The sequence below is a fragment of the Salmo trutta genome, chromosome 22, assembly GCF_901001165.1.
Source record: "Salmo trutta chromosome 22, fSalTru1.1, whole genome shotgun sequence".
NCBI classification, from domain to species: Eukaryota; Metazoa; Chordata; class Actinopteri; order Salmoniformes; family Salmonidae; genus Salmo; species Salmo trutta.
The window spans coordinates 26322553-26342424 of NC_042978.1; the positions used below are offsets into that span (position 1 = coordinate 26322553).

At 43.4% G+C, this 19872-nt stretch overlaps 1 protein-coding gene across 3 annotated transcripts in view; it reads left to right on the forward strand.

Moving 5' to 3' along the window:
• Nucleotides 1-1514: 1514 nt before the first annotated feature.
• The window catches only part of LOC115158472 (dynamin-2), a 30463-nt gene continuing 12105 nt past the window's right edge, over nt 1515-19872 (forward strand). Inside the window, exons 1-18 of one of the 3 annotated variants that reach the window (XM_029707454.1) lie at nt 1516-1833; nt 2104-2346; nt 9638-9719; nt 10022-10095; nt 10542-10691; nt 10806-10885; nt 10984-11107; nt 11270-11368; nt 11991-12151; nt 12247-12389; nt 12464-12599; nt 12692-12759; nt 12876-13014; nt 13118-13204; nt 13302-13372; nt 13491-13542; nt 13763-13789; nt 15145-15258. In XM_029707454.1, coding sequence (XP_029563314.1) covers nt 10574-10691; nt 10806-10885; nt 10984-11107; nt 11270-11368; nt 11991-12151; nt 12247-12389; nt 12464-12599; nt 12692-12759; nt 12876-13014; nt 13118-13204; nt 13302-13372; nt 13491-13542; nt 13763-13789; nt 15145-15258 — 1419 coding nt within the window. In that variant the 5' untranslated portion in view covers nt 1516-1833; nt 2104-2346; nt 9638-9719; nt 10022-10095; nt 10542-10573. Of the gene's footprint in view, nt 1834-2103; nt 2347-9637; nt 9720-10021; nt 10096-10541; nt 10692-10805; nt 10886-10983; nt 11108-11269; nt 11369-11990; nt 12152-12246; nt 12390-12463; nt 12600-12691; nt 12760-12875; nt 13015-13117; nt 13205-13301; nt 13373-13490; nt 13543-13762; nt 13790-15144; nt 15259-19872 lie in introns of all 3 variants that reach the window. The other 2 variants (XM_029707452.1, XM_029707453.1) reach the window with 2 other exon arrangements.

The following is a 19872-nucleotide window of genomic DNA, read 5'->3' on the forward strand; positions in this document are numbered from 1 at the left end:
AAAATGCAATTGTGTTCGTTGTCCGTAGCTTATGCCTGCCTGCCCATACCATAACCCCACCGCCACCATGGGGCACTCTGTTCACAACGTTGACATCACCAAACAGGTCGCCCACACAACGCCATGTCTGCCATCTGCCCAGTACAGTTGAAACTGGGATTCATCTGTGAAGAGCACACTTCTCCAGTGTGCCGGTGGCCATCCAAGGTGAGCATTTGCTAACGGAAGTCTGTTATGATGCTGAACTGCAGTCAGGTCAAGACCCTGGTGAGGATGACGAGTACACAGATGAACTTCTCAGATATGGTTTCTGACAGTTTGTGCCACAATTATTTGGTTATGCAAACCCACGATCGCACAGGTGAAGAAGCCGGTTGTGGAGGTCCTGGTCTGATGTGGTTACATGTGGTCTGCAGGTGTGAGGCCGGTTGGAAGTACTGCCAAATTCTCAAAAAAATAAAATTACATTTTAGTCATTTAGCAGACGCTCTTATCCAGAGCGACTTACAGTAGTAAATGCATACATTTCATTTCATGCATTTTTTTTTTTTGACTGGCCCCCAGTGGGAATCGAACCCACAATCCTGGCGTTGCACACACCATGCTGGCATTTGCAAACACCATGCTCTACCAACTGAGCCACAGGGAAGACGTTGGAGGTGCCTTATAATAGAGAAATTAACATTAAATTCTCTGGCAACGTCTGTGGTGGACATTCCTGCAGTCAGCATGCCAATTGCACGCTCCCTTAAAACTTGAGACATCTGTGGCATTGTGTTGTGTGACAAAACTGCACATTTTAGAGTGGCCATTTTTTGTCCCCAGCACAAGGTGCACCTGTGTAAGGATCATGCTGTTTACGGTAATCAGCTTCTTGATATGCCACACCTGTCAGGTGGATGGATTATCTTGGCAAAGACAAAATACTCACTAACAGGGATGTAAACAAATTTGTGCACCAAATTTTAGATAAATATTTTATTTGTGCGTATGGAAAAATCCCCTGATCTTTTATTTCAGCTCATGAAACATGGGACCAACACTTTACATGTTGGGTTTATATTTTTGTTCTGTGTACTTGGTCCCAACAGAATCAATTAATGTTTTATTTCTCAAACTTTTCTCTGGTGTTTATTGATGATGAACTCTAGAGTAATTTTCTTATGCTTATAGTTTTTTTTTTTCTGGCAGATTTTCATCTGAAATCTTTTGCATAGAGATCCCCCTGCCCACAGCTGATTTTTATACAGCACTGCCTCTCACACACATACTCTCTCTCACTGCCAAAGAATGCAGCCGTGTTATTTACAGTAGATGAATCGTGTGGCATGGTTACAGTCTCCAGACTACATGGACAAGAGAGACAGTTACTGCGAGATGGGTGTGATTTAAATAGCCCTGGGCTGGAGGCGGGGAATATTACCTGTCTGTCAAGCAAAATCAATATTTTAACTGGCCATCTGTTCTGTTAACAGCTATGAATGGGCGTGCAGACTATCTGGCAACTCCTGCACAGATTTGTACGCATGCGCAGAGAGAGACCCGTTCGCTGTCAAATTGATCAAATTGTCATCGAGTTGTTTCACTGGCTTAACCGTGTCGAATCAGACTCAAAGTCCACCGGAGGAAATGTTACCAACACGAGTCTTTGACTTTTTGGGATCGTCTTTTCCAACAGGAAGTAAATATTAAACACAGGGTGTAACTTGCGTTTGGGTCAGGCTTTCGCGCACAGGGTGTCTGGACCACGGCGCTGCCAAGTTGGATTTGACAGTACCATTGCTAACGTTACCAGCAAGACAAGAGAGAACGGATTTTTTGACCGACTACCAGGTATCTAGATAGCCCTAGCTAAAAAACTTGAAATAATTTATACATATACAAACGTATTATTTGTTTTAGTGTCATGCGGATTCAATAAACATCAACCAGGGCCAGCACTCACTTGAAGTTGTTATTAGCCCTGCGATAGCTACAATAGCTAGCTCACTGTTTGTCAGCTCAGCTATCAAAATATCCCAAATAACATTATTTTTGAATGCCTTCATTTATTCGTGTAAATTTGGCAAATTTGATTGTCCACAATTATGTCATTCTTCCCAGGTTAACCGAACCAGAAAGTTCGGTCCGGATGGTGTTGTCTGTACAAATTCAGGTGGTTGACAGTCGGACGGGCACTGTCGCCATGGGCAACCGGGGGATGGAGGATCTGATCCCCTTGGTGAATAGGCTCCAGGACGCCTTCAGCACCATTGGCCAGAGCTGCAACCTAGACCTGCCGCAGATAGCTGTCGTTGGCGGTCAGAGCGCAGGCAAGAGCTCTGTCCTGGAGAACTTTGTGGGCAGGTATGGTAGTCAGACCTAGCTAGTGATCATCAACAATAAGACATCAGCAAATGCACCAGAACCATTAATGTGCAGGAAACAATTCATAATGTTATTCAATAATGGGTTATTCAGATGCTGGCTGTTTTGAGATTGGTAGAGATTCATGGTTCCCAACAGTTGACCTCCAAATGAATGCACACTGCAGACAGACACCCTCTCCTCTTCAGTGAGCGCTAGCATGGGTTGTTTACTTAACCCTCTGCCAAGGGTAGTTGTGTTTGAAGCAGCTGATCGTTCTCGATAGTTACAAATTAGTTCAGTTATATGACAATAGGCATGATGTGTAAACAAGTGTTTTCAGATCATAGCAGATGAAGGAGAGGAGACGATAAGATTCTCTCCTTTTCTTTCTCAGTATGGTTGGCATGAAGTGGGGGCTCCTCAGAGGAGGAAGGGGAGGACCATCCTACTCACTGAATTTCATAAAAATAAAAACCGTGAACGATTTTAAGTTATCCTTTTTAGATTAAACAATAATAAATATTTTCACGTCACAAAATAACTGATTAAAACACACTGTTTTGCAATGAAGGTCTGCAGCAACAGCAATCTCCACCAGTGTAACTGCTAACCTGCTTGCTGTCAGAGCATGTGAGGGCAGTTGGAAATCCCGCTCCGGTGCTCCATGTCCTTTCCAACGCTCCACTGAAAACCGCTCCGCTCTCAGAGGGAAAAAAACTGCCACTCCAAATTCGCTCCATTCATAAAAATCCCAATTTAACCAACACCCATCTATTTTTGTGACTACATGGACCTACCATTTGGTTTTGAAGTATTGAAACCAAATCATATGGATTTGAATGAAAAGTATTTGAATAAACATGAAAAGGTGAATAATAATAAGAAGTACACATTTCAAATAGGCGACATGTCATATTAAACAGCATATAAACACTCTAAATAGGCTACATGTCATATTAAACAGCATATAAACACTCTAAATAGGCTACATGTCATATTAAACAGCATATAAACACTCTAAATAGGCTACATGTCATATTAAACAGCATATAAACACTCTGAATAGGTCATGAGCCAGACAGGGAGCCTAAGAAGGAACGAAAATGAATTATTTAGGATATATTATTTATATTATTTCAAGGCTATAGCTTATAAAGAAATACATTGTGAAGCATTTGCGAGTGCGACACATTTCGTTGTATTAAATAATTATAGTCTATAAATTGCGCATATAGGCTGTGACTTACTTAGAATTAAATATAAATGAAACGAAAAAGTGCCTTTTTAATTCATTTTTAGGAACACCAGTTTGGCCAGTCTGTGGCTTCAGGCTCATGCGATGGTGCCTAGAGAGCAGGCCAGCAGTGGAGAATATTCTCTCCGCACCTGCAGAGCCACTGGGGATGCTAAACACCCTTTAGGCCACGATGCAGAGTTTAGTTATTTTTTATATAGGCAGGCCTAAAGGTTTTTAGGCAAAATAACCCAATCAAAACGGAATGCTCCTTGAACGTAGGAAAATGCCAGGTCTATTGGGCCAAAATCAACTATGGCCTATTGCATAGATAATAACAAAATTAACATTGTTTAAGAGGTCTGATTTAAAATAAAATACTTTGCTACAATGACACACTTAGTTATCTACCCAACTCTTTCCTCACTTTTAGCATGTGCACGTAGTAAGTACACCATCAGGTCTTTCGGGATAAGTGTATTTTCAGGTCCCACAATGATTCGTTAGTGGTGACACTACATCCCCGCACTCCCTCTCTTGCTCCTCATCTTTGTAATTCACCTTGATTTAGCACCTGTGTGTTCTATCAGTTTCTTTCTGTAAATATTTAGTGAACTCCATGACAGTAGCTAAAGCAAGGGGCTATAGTAGCACACAAGTAGACTACAAAGGCATGCTGGGCCAGGCTTGCCCTGAGCTCGTAAAGTGAGCGCTACTAGGTCTAAATTGGAGTGGGCGAGAAGGCCGCCCTTCTGGAATCTCGCTCCGCTCTGCCCAGCTCTGCCCAGCTCTGACCCGCTCTGTCCCGCTCTGCCCCGCTCTGCCCCGCTCTGCCCGCTCTGCTCACATACTCTGTTTCCTGTACACTGTACTGCATGATTGTAGCGGGTTTACTAACGCGTTAGTACTAGTCGCTATGTTGACTATGACGTTCGCAAATATGGTGACAACGATGTAAGCTGTGTGTAGCGGTTTGGCGTTAAGAAATGTTTTTCGCGTGGTCAGACATGTTGTGTTGTGCACTGAAGTCCGCTGCTATGAAAGTGAATTGTGTATTCATTTCGCCGATTCTGTTGAAAAACGTTTCTTAAACGGAACGAAATGGGGATAAACCTGAATTTGTCCAATCGAAACTCTTGTTTGGAATAATGATTGTAGCAACCTCATGATGGGTATAGGGAAAATGTGAGTATCATGTAGTAGCCTAAAGCTATCGCTGTTACATTGAACTGGGTGAAGGGAATATGAATGACAGTCATCTAATATGCTGTAATAAAAGCCCATGCTCATAAAGTGTCCCGCCTAATCTTAAATCTTTGGGCTCCCGAGTGGCACAGCAGTCTAAGGCACTGCATCTCAGTGCTCAAGGCGTCACTACAGACACCCTGGTTCGAATCCAGGCTGTATCACAACCGGCCGTGATTGGGAGTCCCATAGGGCAGAGCACAATTGGCCCAGCGTCGTCCAGGTTTGGCCGGTGTAGGCCATCATTGTAATTAAGAATTTGTTCTTAGCTGACTTGCCCAGTTAAATAAAGGTTCAATATACAGTGGCAAGAAAAAGTATGTGAACCCTTTGGAATTACCTGGATTTCTGCATAAATTGGTCATCTAATTTGATCTGATCTTCATCTAACAATAGACAAACAGTGTGCTTAAACTAATATCACACAAATTATTGTATTTTTCTTTTCTATATTGAATACATAATTTAAACATTCACAGTGTAGGTTGGAAAAAGTATGTGAACCCCTATGCAAATGACTTCTCCAAAAGCTAATTGGAGTCAGGAGTCCAATCAATGAGGTGAGATTGGAGATGTTGGTTAGAGCTGCCCTGCCCTATAAAAAATAGTCACAAAATTTGAGTTTGCTATTCACAAGAAGCATTGCCTGATGTGAACCATGCCTCGAACAAAAGAGATCTTAGAAGACCTAAGATTAAGAATTGTTGACTTGCATAAGGCTGGAAAGGGTTACAAAATAATCTCTAAAAGCCTTGATGTTCATCAGTCCATGGTAAGACAAATTGTCTTGGAGAAAGATCAGCACTATTACTACTCTCCCTAGGAGTGGCCATCCTACAAAGCAGCACAGAATGCTCAATGAGGTTAAGAAGAATCCTAGAGTGTCAGCTAAAGACTTACAGAAATCTCTGGAATATGCTAACATCTCTGTTGATGAGTCTACGATACATAAAACACTAAACAAGAATGCATGGAAGAAGCCACTGCTGTCCAAAAAAAACATTGCTGCGCGTCTGACGTTTGCAAAAGTGCACCTGGATGTTCCACAGCGCTACTGACAAAATATTCTGTGGACAGATGAAACTACAGTTGAGTTGTTTAGAAGGAACACACAACACTTTGTGTGGAGAAAAAAAGGCACAGAACACCAACACCTCATCCCAACTGTAAAGTATGGTGGAGGGAGCATCATGGTTTGGTGTTGCTTTGCTGCCTCAGGGCCTGGACAGCTTGCTATCATCGACGGAAAAATGAATTCCCAAGTTTATCAAGACATTTTGCAGAAGAATGTTAGGCTATCTGTCCTCCAATTGAAGCTCAAAAGAAGTTTGGTGATGCAACAGGACAACGACCCAAAACACAGAAGTAAATCAACAACACAATGGCTTCAACAGAAGAAAATACGCCTTCTGGAGTGGCCCAGTCAGTCCTGACCTCAACACGATTGAGATGCTGTGGCATGACCTCGAGAGCAGTTTACACCAGACATCCCATGAATATTGCTGAACTGAAACAGTTTTGTAAAGAGGAATGGTCCAAAATTCCTCCTGACCGTTGTGCAGGTCTGATCCGCAACTACAGAAAACGTTTGGTTGAGGGTATTGCTGCCAAAGGAGGGTCAACCAGTTATTAAATCCAAGGGTTCACATACTTTTCCCACCCTGCACTGTGAATGTTTACACGGTGTGTTCAATAAAGAGATGCACACGTATAATTGTTTGTTTATTAGTTTCAGCAGACTGTGTTTGTCTATTGTTGTGACCTAGATGAAGATCTGATCAAGTATTATGACCAATTTATGCAGAAATCCAGATATTTCCGTAGGGTTCACATACTTTTTCTTGCCACTGTATATACACTACCGTTCAAAAGTTTGGGGACACCAGTCTCAACGTCAACAGTGAAGAGGTGACTCTGGGATAATGGCCATCAAGGCAGAGTACCTCTAACCAGTGTCTGTGTTCTTTTGTCCATCTTAATCTTTTTTTTTTTATTGGCCAGACCTGAGAGATGGCTTTTTCTTTGAAACTCTGCCTAGAAGTCCAGCATCCCGTAGTCGCCTCTTCACTGTTGACATTGAGACTGGTGTTTTGCGGGTACTATTTAATGAAGCTGCCAGTTGAGGACTTGTGAGGCGTCTGTTTCTCAAACTAGACACACAATTTTTTTTTACATTTTAGTCATTTAGCAGACGCTCTTATCCAGAGCGACTTACAGTAGTGAATGCATACATTTCATTTCATGCATTTTTATTTTGTTTTTATTCATTTGTGCTGGCCCCTGTGGGAATCGAACCCACAACCCTGGCGTTGCAAACATCATGCTCTACCAACTGAGCCACAGGGAAGGTCAGTGCCAATCTTTCCTCAATGTACTTGTCCTCTTGCTCAGTTGTGCACCGGGTCCTCCCACTCCTCTTTCTATTCTGGTTAGAGACAGTTTGCGCTGTTCTGTGAAAGGAGTAGTACACAGCGTTGTACGAGATCTTCAGTGTCTTGGCAATTTCTAGCATGGAATAGCCTTCATTTCTCAGAACAAGAATAGACTGAGTTTCAGAAGAAAGTTTTGTTTCTAGCCATTTTGAGCCTGTAATCGAACCCACAAAAATATATTTTTTATTTCACCTTTATTTAACCAGGTAGGCTAGTTGAGAACAAGTTCTCATTTACAACTGCGACCTGGTCAAGATAAAGCAAAGCAGTGCAACACAAACAACAACACAGAGTTACACATGGAATAAACAAGCGTACAGTCAATAACACAATAGAAAGGGAAAAAAAGTACAGTGTGTGCAAATGGTGTGAGGTAAGGCAATAAATAGGCCATAGTAGCGAAGTAATTACAATTTAGCAAATTAACACTGGAGTGATAGATGAGCAGATGATGTGCAAGTAGAAATACTGGTGTGCAAAAGAGCATAAAAGTAAATAAAAACAATATGGGGATGAGGTAGGTAGATTGGGTGGGCTATTTACTGATGGGCTATGTACAGCTGCAGCGATCAGTTAGCTGCTCAGATAGCTGATGTTTAAAGTTAGTGAGGGAAATATAAGTCTCCAGCTTTAGCGATTTTTGCAATTCGTTCCAGTCATTGGCAGCAGAGAACTGGAAGGAAAGGCGGCCAAAGGAGGTGTTGGCTTTGGGGATGACCAGTGAGATATACCTGCTGGAGCGCATGCTACGGGTGGGTGTTGTTATCGTGACCAGTGAGCTGAGATAAGGCAGAGCTTTACCTAGCATAGACTTATAGATGACCTGGAGCCAGTGGGTCTGGCGACGAATATAACGAGGGCCAGCCGACTAGAGCATACAGGTCGCAGTGGTGGGTGGTATAAGGGGCTTTGGTGACAACGGATGGCACTGTGATAGACTACATCCAGTTTGCTGAGTAGAGTATTGGAGGCTATTTTGTAAATGACATCGCCGAAGTCAAGGATCGGTAGGATAGTCAGTTTTACGAAGGTATGTTTGGTGGTGTGAGTGAAGGAGGCTTTGTTGCTCCAGATACGCAACTAGTCTAAAGGACAGTTTTATTGCTTCTCTAATAAGCACAACAATTTTCAGCTGTGCTAACATAATTGCAAAAGGGTTTTCTAATGATCAATTAGCCTTTTAAAATTATAAACTTGGATTAGCTAACACAACGTGCCATTGGAACACAGGTGTGATGGTTGCTGATAATGGGCCTCTGTACGCCTATGTAGATATTCCATTAAAAAAAATCAGCCGTTTCCAGCTACAATAGTCATTTACAACATTAACAATGTCTACACTGTATTTCTGATCAATTTGATGTTATTTTAATGGACAAAAAATGTGCTTTTCTTTCAAAAACAAGGACATTTCTAAGTGATCCCAAACTTTTGAACGGTAGTGTATATATTATTTTATTTAAACAGCACCAACCGCCACTGTTGGCATGGGAGAGTGAAGTGGTTACTGGATGCCTGATATGGCTGTGTGACAGTGACCAGCACTTGGTGGCTTATCTAGCAGGGTCCCTGCTGAGGACTGGGTCTGTGCTGAAGGACTGGAATCAGAGAGAGGTCAGGGAACAGAGTATGCCTTAGAGCACGTGCAGTCAGTCAAAGTTTTCAGTCATTTATTTAACCAGGTAAGCTAGTTGAACAAGTTGTCATTTACAACTGTCGTTGAGCTAACAGAGCTGGACTGAAGAGGGTATTGTGTTCCTTTCTTCCCTCTCTCTGTGTGCTGATGCTTGATGTCTCCTGACTGACTGACTGACATATAAACAGGACCTCTTTCAGACAAACATGACACAGCCTCTACTTCATTTTCTATCTACTGACACTGGAGGATAGTTGGAGAGCTGTTGACCTGGTGAGAAGTCTCTCTGCTGCCGTACGACACACAGACACACTCCCACAGTAACAGGCGAACAACAACATTGCAGCGTGCACTTGGCAGAATGTGTCCCTTTATCAGTCTTTTCTGTCTCTGACTCACTGACTTCATGTCTGAAGGCTGAATCCAGCTGTATCTCCTGCCCTGAGTGTCAGTCCTTCCTCTCTCCAGGCATGTTGTTGTCACAGCTGAATTATAAATGGAGGTAGGATGCTGTAAAATAAATACAAAATGGGACAACAGGAAAAAGGTGGCACTCTGAAGTTGGAATGAAAGACAAGAAATACGTCATTGTGTTTTCCACCCATTATTGCTTTGTACTTGATACTGTAGCCTGAGTGGGGGCTTGTTTTGACATTGAGATGTAGAGCTATTGTAATACATTAGACATGCTTCAGGTTCCAATGTTGTGCTTGATATCATCTTTCTCTTGTCTTTTAAAAGTAAAACAAACCTCCACTAGCTGTGTCCTAGTCATCACACACAAATGAACATGCCCCTGCCTGCACTGGAAAAATCTATACTGGTATGTAAGCCCTCCACAAATAAGTGTTGTAGCAGTAGTAAAGATAGTGAGGTTGAGAGAGCCGGTCCAGTATTTCAGACTCTGATAAAATGTGCTGGCTCGACTTGGCCAAGTGTGCATTGGCTCTGAGCCTCTGACTGCCCTGGCATCATGCCTCTGAGTGTGGAGCCTCCTCTATAGAGCTAAGACACAGACACACTGTGTATCTGTTGTTTGGCAGTGAGACAGATGCCTGAGGGGGTCAGTCTTTCATCTCCTGACTCTTCTATTCCTGTATCCTCTTTCTCTTCCTCTCCTCTCAGGGACTTCCTCCCCCGGGGTTCTGGCATCGTCACCCGCAGACCCTTGGTCCTCCAGCTCATCTCTGCCAGCACAGGTCACACACACACACACAACACACACACACACACACACACACACACACACACACACACACACACACACACACACACACACACACACACACACACACACACACACACACTTGACAAATAAGTCTATAACTGTAGGATACATCACATTAAACTGCTGTCACTGTGTGCAGATGTGACTCTGTCTGTCTGTCTGTCTGTCTGTCTGTCTGTCTGTCTGTCTGTCTTCAGGGACAATTATGGGAGAGACACCGTACTGCTCTGTTCCCCTAAGCTCAGAAATGTCATATATTAGAAATGATGTCATATATACAAACTAGACTAGATATCTGACGCCTGACGTATGTGTCCGAAGACGATTGGTATAATATTTATATTTGATGTCTGTGTGAAATGGGCATTGACCCCCTGCATCTCTCTCGCTTTCTCTCCCACCCCTCTATCTCTGTAGAGTATGCAGAGTTTCTCCACTGTAAGGGGAAGATGTTTTCAGACTTTCAGGAAGTTCGCCAGGAGATCGAAGCAGAGACAGTGAGACTCACTGGAACCAATAAGGGCGTCTCTTCTGTCCCCATCAACCTACGAGTTTATTCCCCTCACGGTACACACACCACAGTGTACTACTCTTACACACTCCCCACATGGTAACACACCCTGCATCTCAACCTAAACCGGATGCTTCAGTGCATAAATATGTGTGTCTGTTTGTCCTCAGTGTTGAACCTGACCCTGGTGGATCTGCCTGGCATTACCAAAGTGCCTGTTGGAGACCAGCCGGCTGATATAGAGTACCAGGTCAGACACATCAGTACAATTGAACTAATATTATAAGACAATTTCTCCCACCCTTCTCCTTCTTTCATAAATAAAGTTGTATTGTATTTGTTCCCCAGGTGAGGGACATGATCATGCAGTTTATCTGTAAAGACAACTGTCTGGTCTTGGCTGTGACTCCAGCTAACATGGACCTGGCCAACTCTGACGCTCTCAAACTGGCCAAGGATGTGGACCCTCAGGGTGAGACCAGAAGGACAGAACGTCTCCTCCAGCACCTTTTCACATGGTCCAAATCATAGAATGTTATTTCTTTCTTCATTCTTTTTTCAATGGTCAAAATAATCAGTACATTGGAAGTGAATATAACATGGGTACTGTTTGACTTTCTTTTTCATTCACCAGGCCAGCGGACCATAGGGGTGATCACTAAGTTGGATCTGATGGACGAGGGAACGGATGCCCGGCACATACTGGAGAACAGGTTACTGCCACTACGCAGAGGTACATGGGGTTTTATTACCATAATGTTCCCCATAATGTTCCCCTAACATCTCCATAATGTTCCCCTAACATCTCCATAATGTTCCCCTAACATCCCAATAATGTTCCCCTAACATCCCAATAATGTTCCCCTAACATCTCCATAATGTTCCCCTAACATCTCCATAATGTTCCCCTAACATCTCCATAATGTTCCCCTAACATCTCCATAATGTTCCCCTAACATCCCAATAATGTTCCCCTAACATCACCCGTGACCAGGCTGAGGTAAGTGTTGAAATGGAGGCTTGATGTCCTCCTACCATGCTGAGCTGAGCTCACGGGTTGAGTTACAGTATTACAATCAGTGCCAGCCTGCCCTGGGAGTGTGTGTGTGTGGGTGGGGGGTCAGGGTCTAGGCTGGCTGGGTAAAGCTGTGCCAGGTGCAGGGTCATGCTTGATCCTTCAGGTAATACATTATACATGGAGCCCACTGTTAGTACTGCTGTTACAGTAGAGAAATTAGAGTTGAACTGCCTCGAACCTCTGCTGGCCTGCTGAAATCAGATGACCTTCTGAATCCTGCATCCAGAGATGTAGGATGTGTAATGCATGGAGACATAGCTTACTCTCTCCTCTCCAGGTTATATCGGGGTGGTGAATCGTAGTCAGAAGGACATTGATGGGAGGAAGGACATTAAGGCAGCTCTGGCTGCAGAGAGGAAGTTCTTCCTGTCTCACCCTGCATACAGACACATGGCTGACAGCATGGGTACCCCCTACCTACAGAGAGTCCTGAACCAGGTACACAAGAACATACACTGATACGTTTTGACCAGATAACTGTTCAAATCAGCTTTTTCTTTATTGTTTGTGTGTGTCTCTAACTCTCTCAACAGCAACTGACCAATCACATCCGAGACTGTCTGCCAGTGTTCCGCAGTTGTCTCCAGAGCCAGCTCCTAGCGCTGGATAAAGAGGCTGAGGAGTACAAACACTACAGAGCTGACGACCCAGCACGCAAGACAAAGGCCCTACTACTGTTAGTACACACACACACACACACACACACACACACCTAACATAATACACAACGCTCTATTGATGTGTGTGCAGGCTGATGCAGCAGTTTGCAGCAGACTTTGAGAAGCGTATTGAGGGCTCAGGAGACCAGGTGGACACTATAGAACTGTCAGGAGGAGCCAAGATCAACCGCATATTCCACGAACGCTTCCCCTTCGAACTGGTCAAGGTCAGTCTGGGGGGGGTGTGTGTGTGTCCCACCAGCTTTCGCTCAGTGTGTGTCACGTCTTACTTTGGGTGTGTGCGTGTTTGTATCTTCAGATGGAATTTGATGAGAGGGAGCTGCGGCGGGAGATCAGCTATGCCATCAAGAACATCCACGGCATCAGGTGTGTGTGTGTGTTAGAGGGGATACATGCTTTGTTGGGCTCAATGGTCTCTGTCACCACTCCTATTTCACCACTCCTATTTCACCACTCCTATTTCTGTCTCTGTCTGTATCTAGGACAGGTTTGTTTACTCCAGACCAGGCGTTTGAGGCCATAGTGAAGAGACAGATAATCAAGCTGAAGGGTCCCTGTATTAAATGTGTGGACATGGTCATCCAGGAGCTGATCAACACTGTACGCCAGTGCACCGCCAAGGTAACCACTGGTGTGTGTGTGTGTGTGTGTGTGTGTGTGTGTGTGTGTGTGTGTGTGAGACAGTAACTCTTACATCATATCTCTTGCTATTTCTTGTCTCTAGTTGGGTTCCTTTCCAAAACTGCGAGAGGAGACGGAGAGAATCGTTACCACAAACATCCGGGACAGAGAGAGTCGAGCTAAAGACCAGGTCTCTCTCTCTCACACACACACACACACACACACACACACACACACACACCAACCAACCATAAAATATAGTGACGGTGTGTGTGTTCTCTGTACAGGTCCTGCTGCTAATCGATGTACAGGCAGCCTACATCAACACTAACCATGAGGACTTCATTGGCTTCGCTAAGTGAGTTCTCCCTGTCTATGTTTTCTGGTCATCATCATATGTGGGTTGTTCATGATGATGATTAAATTAACAAAAATTGTCAGATGGGAGAGTGACTGACTGTGTGTGTGTGTCCCAGTGCGCAGCAGAGGAGCGCTCAGACTAATAAGAAGAGCATTGCAGGAAACCAGGTGAGTTTCACATAGCTCAGTTACTTTATCTCAGGTAATGAATGTCTTAGGTTTTATTCTCTGATGCTAATACGTGTGTTATGAGAAGTTAACAAATGAACATCTGGAATGGCAGCTGATGTGGAGGTTTACTGTATGTAGGAAGAGCAGGTGAACCTGCCTGGGCACACAGTGTCTGCTCCATCCTAACCTCCCTGTTCTCTCCTCTCTCCTGTTACAGGGTGTGCAACCAGTCTCCAGTCTAATAGTATGAGTAGTCCAGTCTCTGTAAGGCTAAACCCTCATGGCTGACTCATGGCTGCCTCCTACTGGGACACTGTTTGTACCTCTCACTGGTTGTCTCCTGTTCACCAACCTCTCTAACCCACAGCTCCACTGCTCTCTTTTCCACCGTCTTTCCACAGACTGCACTCTGGCCCTACTCCCTCTGCCTGCTTCTCTCTCTCTCTCTCTCTCTCTCTCTCTCTCTGTGTGTAAGCAGCACAAAATGGCGCTGAGTTGTAAACTTGGCTCGGGTTTCTCAGATCCAAGCGATGCTGTCTGGTCACTCACTAAAAACAAGCACTAGGGACCGCTACATCAGTATGTGTGTCACTGCCTCATCCCCCTTTCTCTCACTTCCTCCTCTCTTTCATCCTCTGTCCAAATCTATCGGCTTTTAGCCGTCAGCTCTTTTTCTTCCTTCCTCTTCTCTTTTCCTCCTTCCTGTCCTCCTCACTGCTCTCTCACTCAGTCTCATCACTGAGCTCACAGTTTCTCTCTCCCACAGTTCTTCAACAGTTTTTCTCTGGGACTATTTCTTGGTGCTATTCTACCATAGCGTACCTTCAATGTCTTTGTCATTTCTAATTCCCCTCATACTCTTTGTGTCGCTTTGTATTGGTCAGAGAAATGTGGTAAAGGACTTGGCAGAACTGACCACTAGTGATGTAATGACTGGGTGAGGGGACATTTCACTTTTTTAACTGATCCTCTATCTCAGCAGCTGATCCTCTGTGCATGCATTACATCTCTCTCTCAATCTATGTGCATGTATATGGATCTCTGTGTATGCATGTAGCATGCAGTATATCTGCTCTCTCCCACACTGTGACCCATATGTAAGATACATCATCCCACCATCTCGCTCGTTCTCGAGCTAAGCTCCACAGCACCTGCCTCTCTCTCTCTAAACCTCCCAGCTCAGAGGGATAGTTCACCCAGACCACATATTGGCTCTTCTATTTACAACATGGTAACAGGCCTGATCACGCACATTGTTTTACCTGAACAATTCTAATGCTAGGCTGTAGTAAGTAGGTAAGGTACAAATCTGTTGTTCTGCCCCTGAACAAGGCAGTTAACCCACTGTTCCTAGGCCGTCATTGAAAATAAGAATTGGTTCTTAACTGACCTGCCTAGTTAAATAAAGGTCAAATAAAAAAGTAGACATACAGTACAATCCCAGATCTTAGCGAGCTGACACACTGTAAGGGCTTCATAGCCTACTGTCTTTTGTACCCATGAGATGAGGTAATTTTGTAATCTGAGTGAACTATCCTTTTAATCCCTCCCACCTTAACCTCCTCTCAGTCCCTCCCCTGACCTCAGATCTCTCCACAGGTCATCCGTAAATCCTGGCTGACCGTCAACAACATCAGTATCCTCAAGGGCGGTGCCAAGGAGTACTGGTTCGTCCTGACCGCTGAGAGCCTGTCCTGGTTTAAGGATGATGAGGTGAGCACAGAGTCACTGATCTGGTCTGATGAGACTACTGAAGGTGCTAAAGCTTTACTATTGAGGCTTACTAGTAGAGTAGTGATGGGGGGAGATCGACAAAGTTACATATCGGGATATTATTTTTGACGATGTATCGTTTTGACAATATCGCAATATTATTTTTGCACTAGTTGGCTGTACTTGTACCAAAAAACTCAATTTTTCCTTCATAGGTGGTTTTCCATCTTTAAATAGGGAGCCAATTTATTTTTCAACACTAATTTCCATGACTGATCAAAACTAGTTCTCATGGCTCTCTTGTCCCTCTGCAGCAGACATACAGTGCCTTCAGAAAGTATTCACACCCCTTGACTTTTTCCACTTTGTTGTGTTAAAGCCTGACTTTAAAATTAATAAAATGTAGATTTTGTGTCTGATAAACACACAATACCCCATAATGTCAAAGTGGAATTATGTTTTAGAAATGTATACAAATTATTTCAAAATGAAAAGCTGAAATGTCTTGTTATTGCAAGCCTAAATAAGTTCAGGAGTAAGAATTTGCTTAACAAGTCACATAATAAGTTGCATGGACTCACTCTGTGTGCAATAATAGTGTAACATGATTTACCTCATCTCTGTACCCCACACATATACAATTATTTGTAAGGTCCCTCAGTCGAGCAGTGCATTTCTAACACAGATTCAACCACAAGTCCAGGGAGGTTTTCCGATGTCTCGCAAAAAAAGGAAACCTATTGGTAGATGGGTAAAGACAAAAAAGCAGACATTGAATAACCCTTTGAGCATGGTGAAGTTATTAATTACACTTTGGATGGTGCATCAGTACACCCAGTCACTACAAAGAGACAAGCATCCTTCCTAACTCCGTTGCCGGAGAGGAAGGAAACCGCTAAGGGATTTACCATGAGGAGTTGGAGTTTAATGGCAGTGATAGGAAAAAGCTAAGGCTTGATCAACAACATTGTAGTTATTCCACAATACTAACCTAAATGACAGTGAAAAGAAGGAAGCCTGAATAGAATAAAAAATATTCCAAAACATGCATCCTGTTTGCAATTAGGTACTAAAGTAAAAATGCGGCAAAGATATTAACTTTATGTCCTGAATACAAAGCGTTATGTTGGGGGCAAATCCAACACAACGCATCACTGAGTACTACTCTTTATATTTTCAAGCATGGTGGTGGCTGAATCATGCTATGGGTATGCTTGTCATCGGCAAGGACCTTTTCAGAAGGACAATAACCTGAAGCACAAGGCCAAATATACGCTGGAGTTGTTCAATAAGACAACATTGAATGTTGCTGAGTGTCCTTGTTACAGTTTGACTTAAATTGTCTTGAAAATCTATGGCAAGACTTGAAAATGGCTGTCTAGCAATGACCAACAACCAACTTGACAGAGCTTGAAGAATATTTTTATAATAATGTGCAAATATTGTACAATCCAGGTGTGAAAAGCTCATAGAGACTTACCCAGAAATACTCACAGCTGTAATTGCTGCCAAAGGCAATTCTAACATGTATTGATTCAGGGGGTTGAATACTTATATAAATGAGATATTTCTGTATTTAATTTGCCAAAAATTCTAAAAACATGTTTTCACTTTGTCATTGTGGGGTATTGTGTGTAGATGGGTAAGAGAAAAAAACATATATTTAATCAAGTTTGAATTCAGGCTGTAACACAACAATGTGAAATAAGTCAATGGGTATGAATACTTTCTGAAGGTACTGTGAGCAATATAGTGAGCAATATGTTTGGAACATCGAATCATAATAAAATCACAGTATCGAATCGCAATACATTGAGAATCGCAATTCCGTATCGGCACCTAACTATTGTAATAATATCTTATTATGAGGTCCATGGTGATTCCCAGCCCTGTAGTAGAGGCTGGACAAAATACACACATTTATTACACACACATTTCTGTTGGCTACAAAATAACTCCAAATACTACTCTCTTCTACAGTAGGGGAAGGGAGAGTGTAATACAGGGAATGTAGGAAAGACATGGGCAGCTAGGGTTCGAGTCATCACCATCATCATCAAGCAGGAAGTCTGGGGTATACTGGCTAGGATTGGCTCTGAGAGCTGTCCGTCAAGCTGTAGGTGTGATGTGGTTGGTCCGTGGGTCAGCGGGGCTGCCATCTGTCTGCCTGTCTGTGCCTGCTGTACAGGATAGGAAGGTCTGCACAGCAAGTGTAGACAGGCAGACACACCACAACACTCTCTCTCAGCCTAGCACAGCACTGCTCGCTCATGAGGTCCACAGACTGTGTGTGTGTGTGTTGTGATGGGCTGGCCTGTAACTTAGGTAATTCAAATGCACACATGTAACTACATAGCTGGCTCAATACTACTTCAACTAAGCCCCCCTATTCCCCACCATACCTCTCTTCCTCCCTCTCTCCGTCCACACTCCCCCTCTTCCTCCTCTGGGAGTTGAGGCATTTGGAGCAGTTGACTCTGACACAGCTGGAGCTGCCCCAAGCCAAACCAACACACACATCTCCTTAATCATTCATTTATTGTTACTCATCACGTTCCTTTCACAGGGGTATAATGGTAACAATGATCTAAATAACACAGTCTCTTCTAACAGCAGTGTCTCTGACAACAGTACTGATAGAACTACTACTAGCCTGACTGGTACAGGAGGTTATAGTGCCCCTCTGCTCTGCCTTCTATTTCACAATATTACACATTACAGTATTAGACTTTACTACACAGACTGTACTTCAGTGTTGTTACAGGTATGCTGGGAAAGGGGTAATAATCTATGGTGAAATAGTAATCATAACTCTTTCTTATCCAAAGGGAAACATGGTTGACTACTGTTGGAGCCCTGTACTCTCCATGCGCCTACAGTATGTGTGTTTGTCTCAGTGAGGGGAGGATGTCCACTGTAATAAATGATCCTTACTATCACAGCTACATCAGCATGCTGCCCCAACACCACTGTAGGCCTCAGACACACTCCTCGAGTCAGACCCAGGCCAAGCTTCTCTCTCGCAAAGTCTCCTCTATTTCAACCCACTTTCTCCACCTCCCCAAAATGTTATTTTTCTTTCCCCATTCCCATCTCTCCCTTTTTCCTCTCTCTTTTTCTTTCTCTGGCCCTTCTTCTCTGATTCCCTCCATCTGTCCTTCTCGTTCCTGCTCTCTCCCTCCTATTCCCCCTCTTGCTGGGTCTCTCTCTTTCCCTCTCTCTGATTGGCAGTCTCTTTGGGCCTGTACACATTCCTGGCTGGAGAACTCAAGGTTTAGTCCAAACACCCGCTTAGCTTCCAACATCTAGCTAGAGAAATCCCACATGGCTGCTTCTTCACTTCAACCCCCCCCTCCTCTCTGTTCTCCCCCCCTTCCATGTCCCCCTTCTCCCCCTCAGACTCCTACTCACAACTCTTCCACACATCCAGATCAGCTAGCCAGACCACCAGACTTCAGACCGTTTCTCTTTCTTTCTCAGTCTCCCTTGTGATCTCTTTCTTCATCTCATTCAATCATGTCTCAGGACAGTGTGTTCACTGTTACTTATTTTCCTTACATAAACACACATGCTGTACCCAGTCACACACAAACTCCCTCCCATATTTGCTGCTCACACTCTCTCAAGTATAGATCCGTTTAATCTAAACAATGTATACACACTAATCGGTGTATAATCTCTATATAACATTAAACAGACACATTCCTCCTTCCCTCTCTCCCTGCCTGGCGTGCAGCCTGAGGAAAAACAAAGACCTGCGCCCATACTCACCTTATACACACGTCCCATACAGCACCCATACACTCACATTACACTGTACATACACATTCCCATACACTCACATTACACTGTACATACACATTCCCATACACTCACATTACACTGTACATACACATTCCCATACAGCACTCATACACTCACATTACACTGTACATACACATTCCCATACACTCACATTACACTGAACATACACATTCCCATACACTCACATTACACTGTACATACACATTCCCATACAGCACCCATACACTCACATTACACTGTACATACACATTCCCATACAGCACTCATACACTCACATTACACTGTACATACACATTCCCATACACTCACATTACACTGTACATACACATTCCCATACACTCACATTACACTGTACATACACATTCCCATACAGCACCCATACACTCACATTACACTGTACATACACATTCCCATACACTCACATTACACTGTACATACACATTCCCATACACTCACATTACACTGTACATACACATTCCCATACACTCACATTACACTGTACATACACATTCCCATACACTCACATTACACTGTACATACACATTCCCATACACTCACATTACACTGTACATACACATTCCCATACAGCACTCATACACTCACATTACACTGTACATACACATTCCCATACACTCACATTACACTGTACATACACATTCCCATACAGCACTCATACACTCACATTACTGTACATACACATTCTCATACACTCACATTACTCTGTACATACACATTCCCATACAGCACTCATACACTCACATTACTGTACATACACATTCCCATACACTCACATTACACTGTACATACACA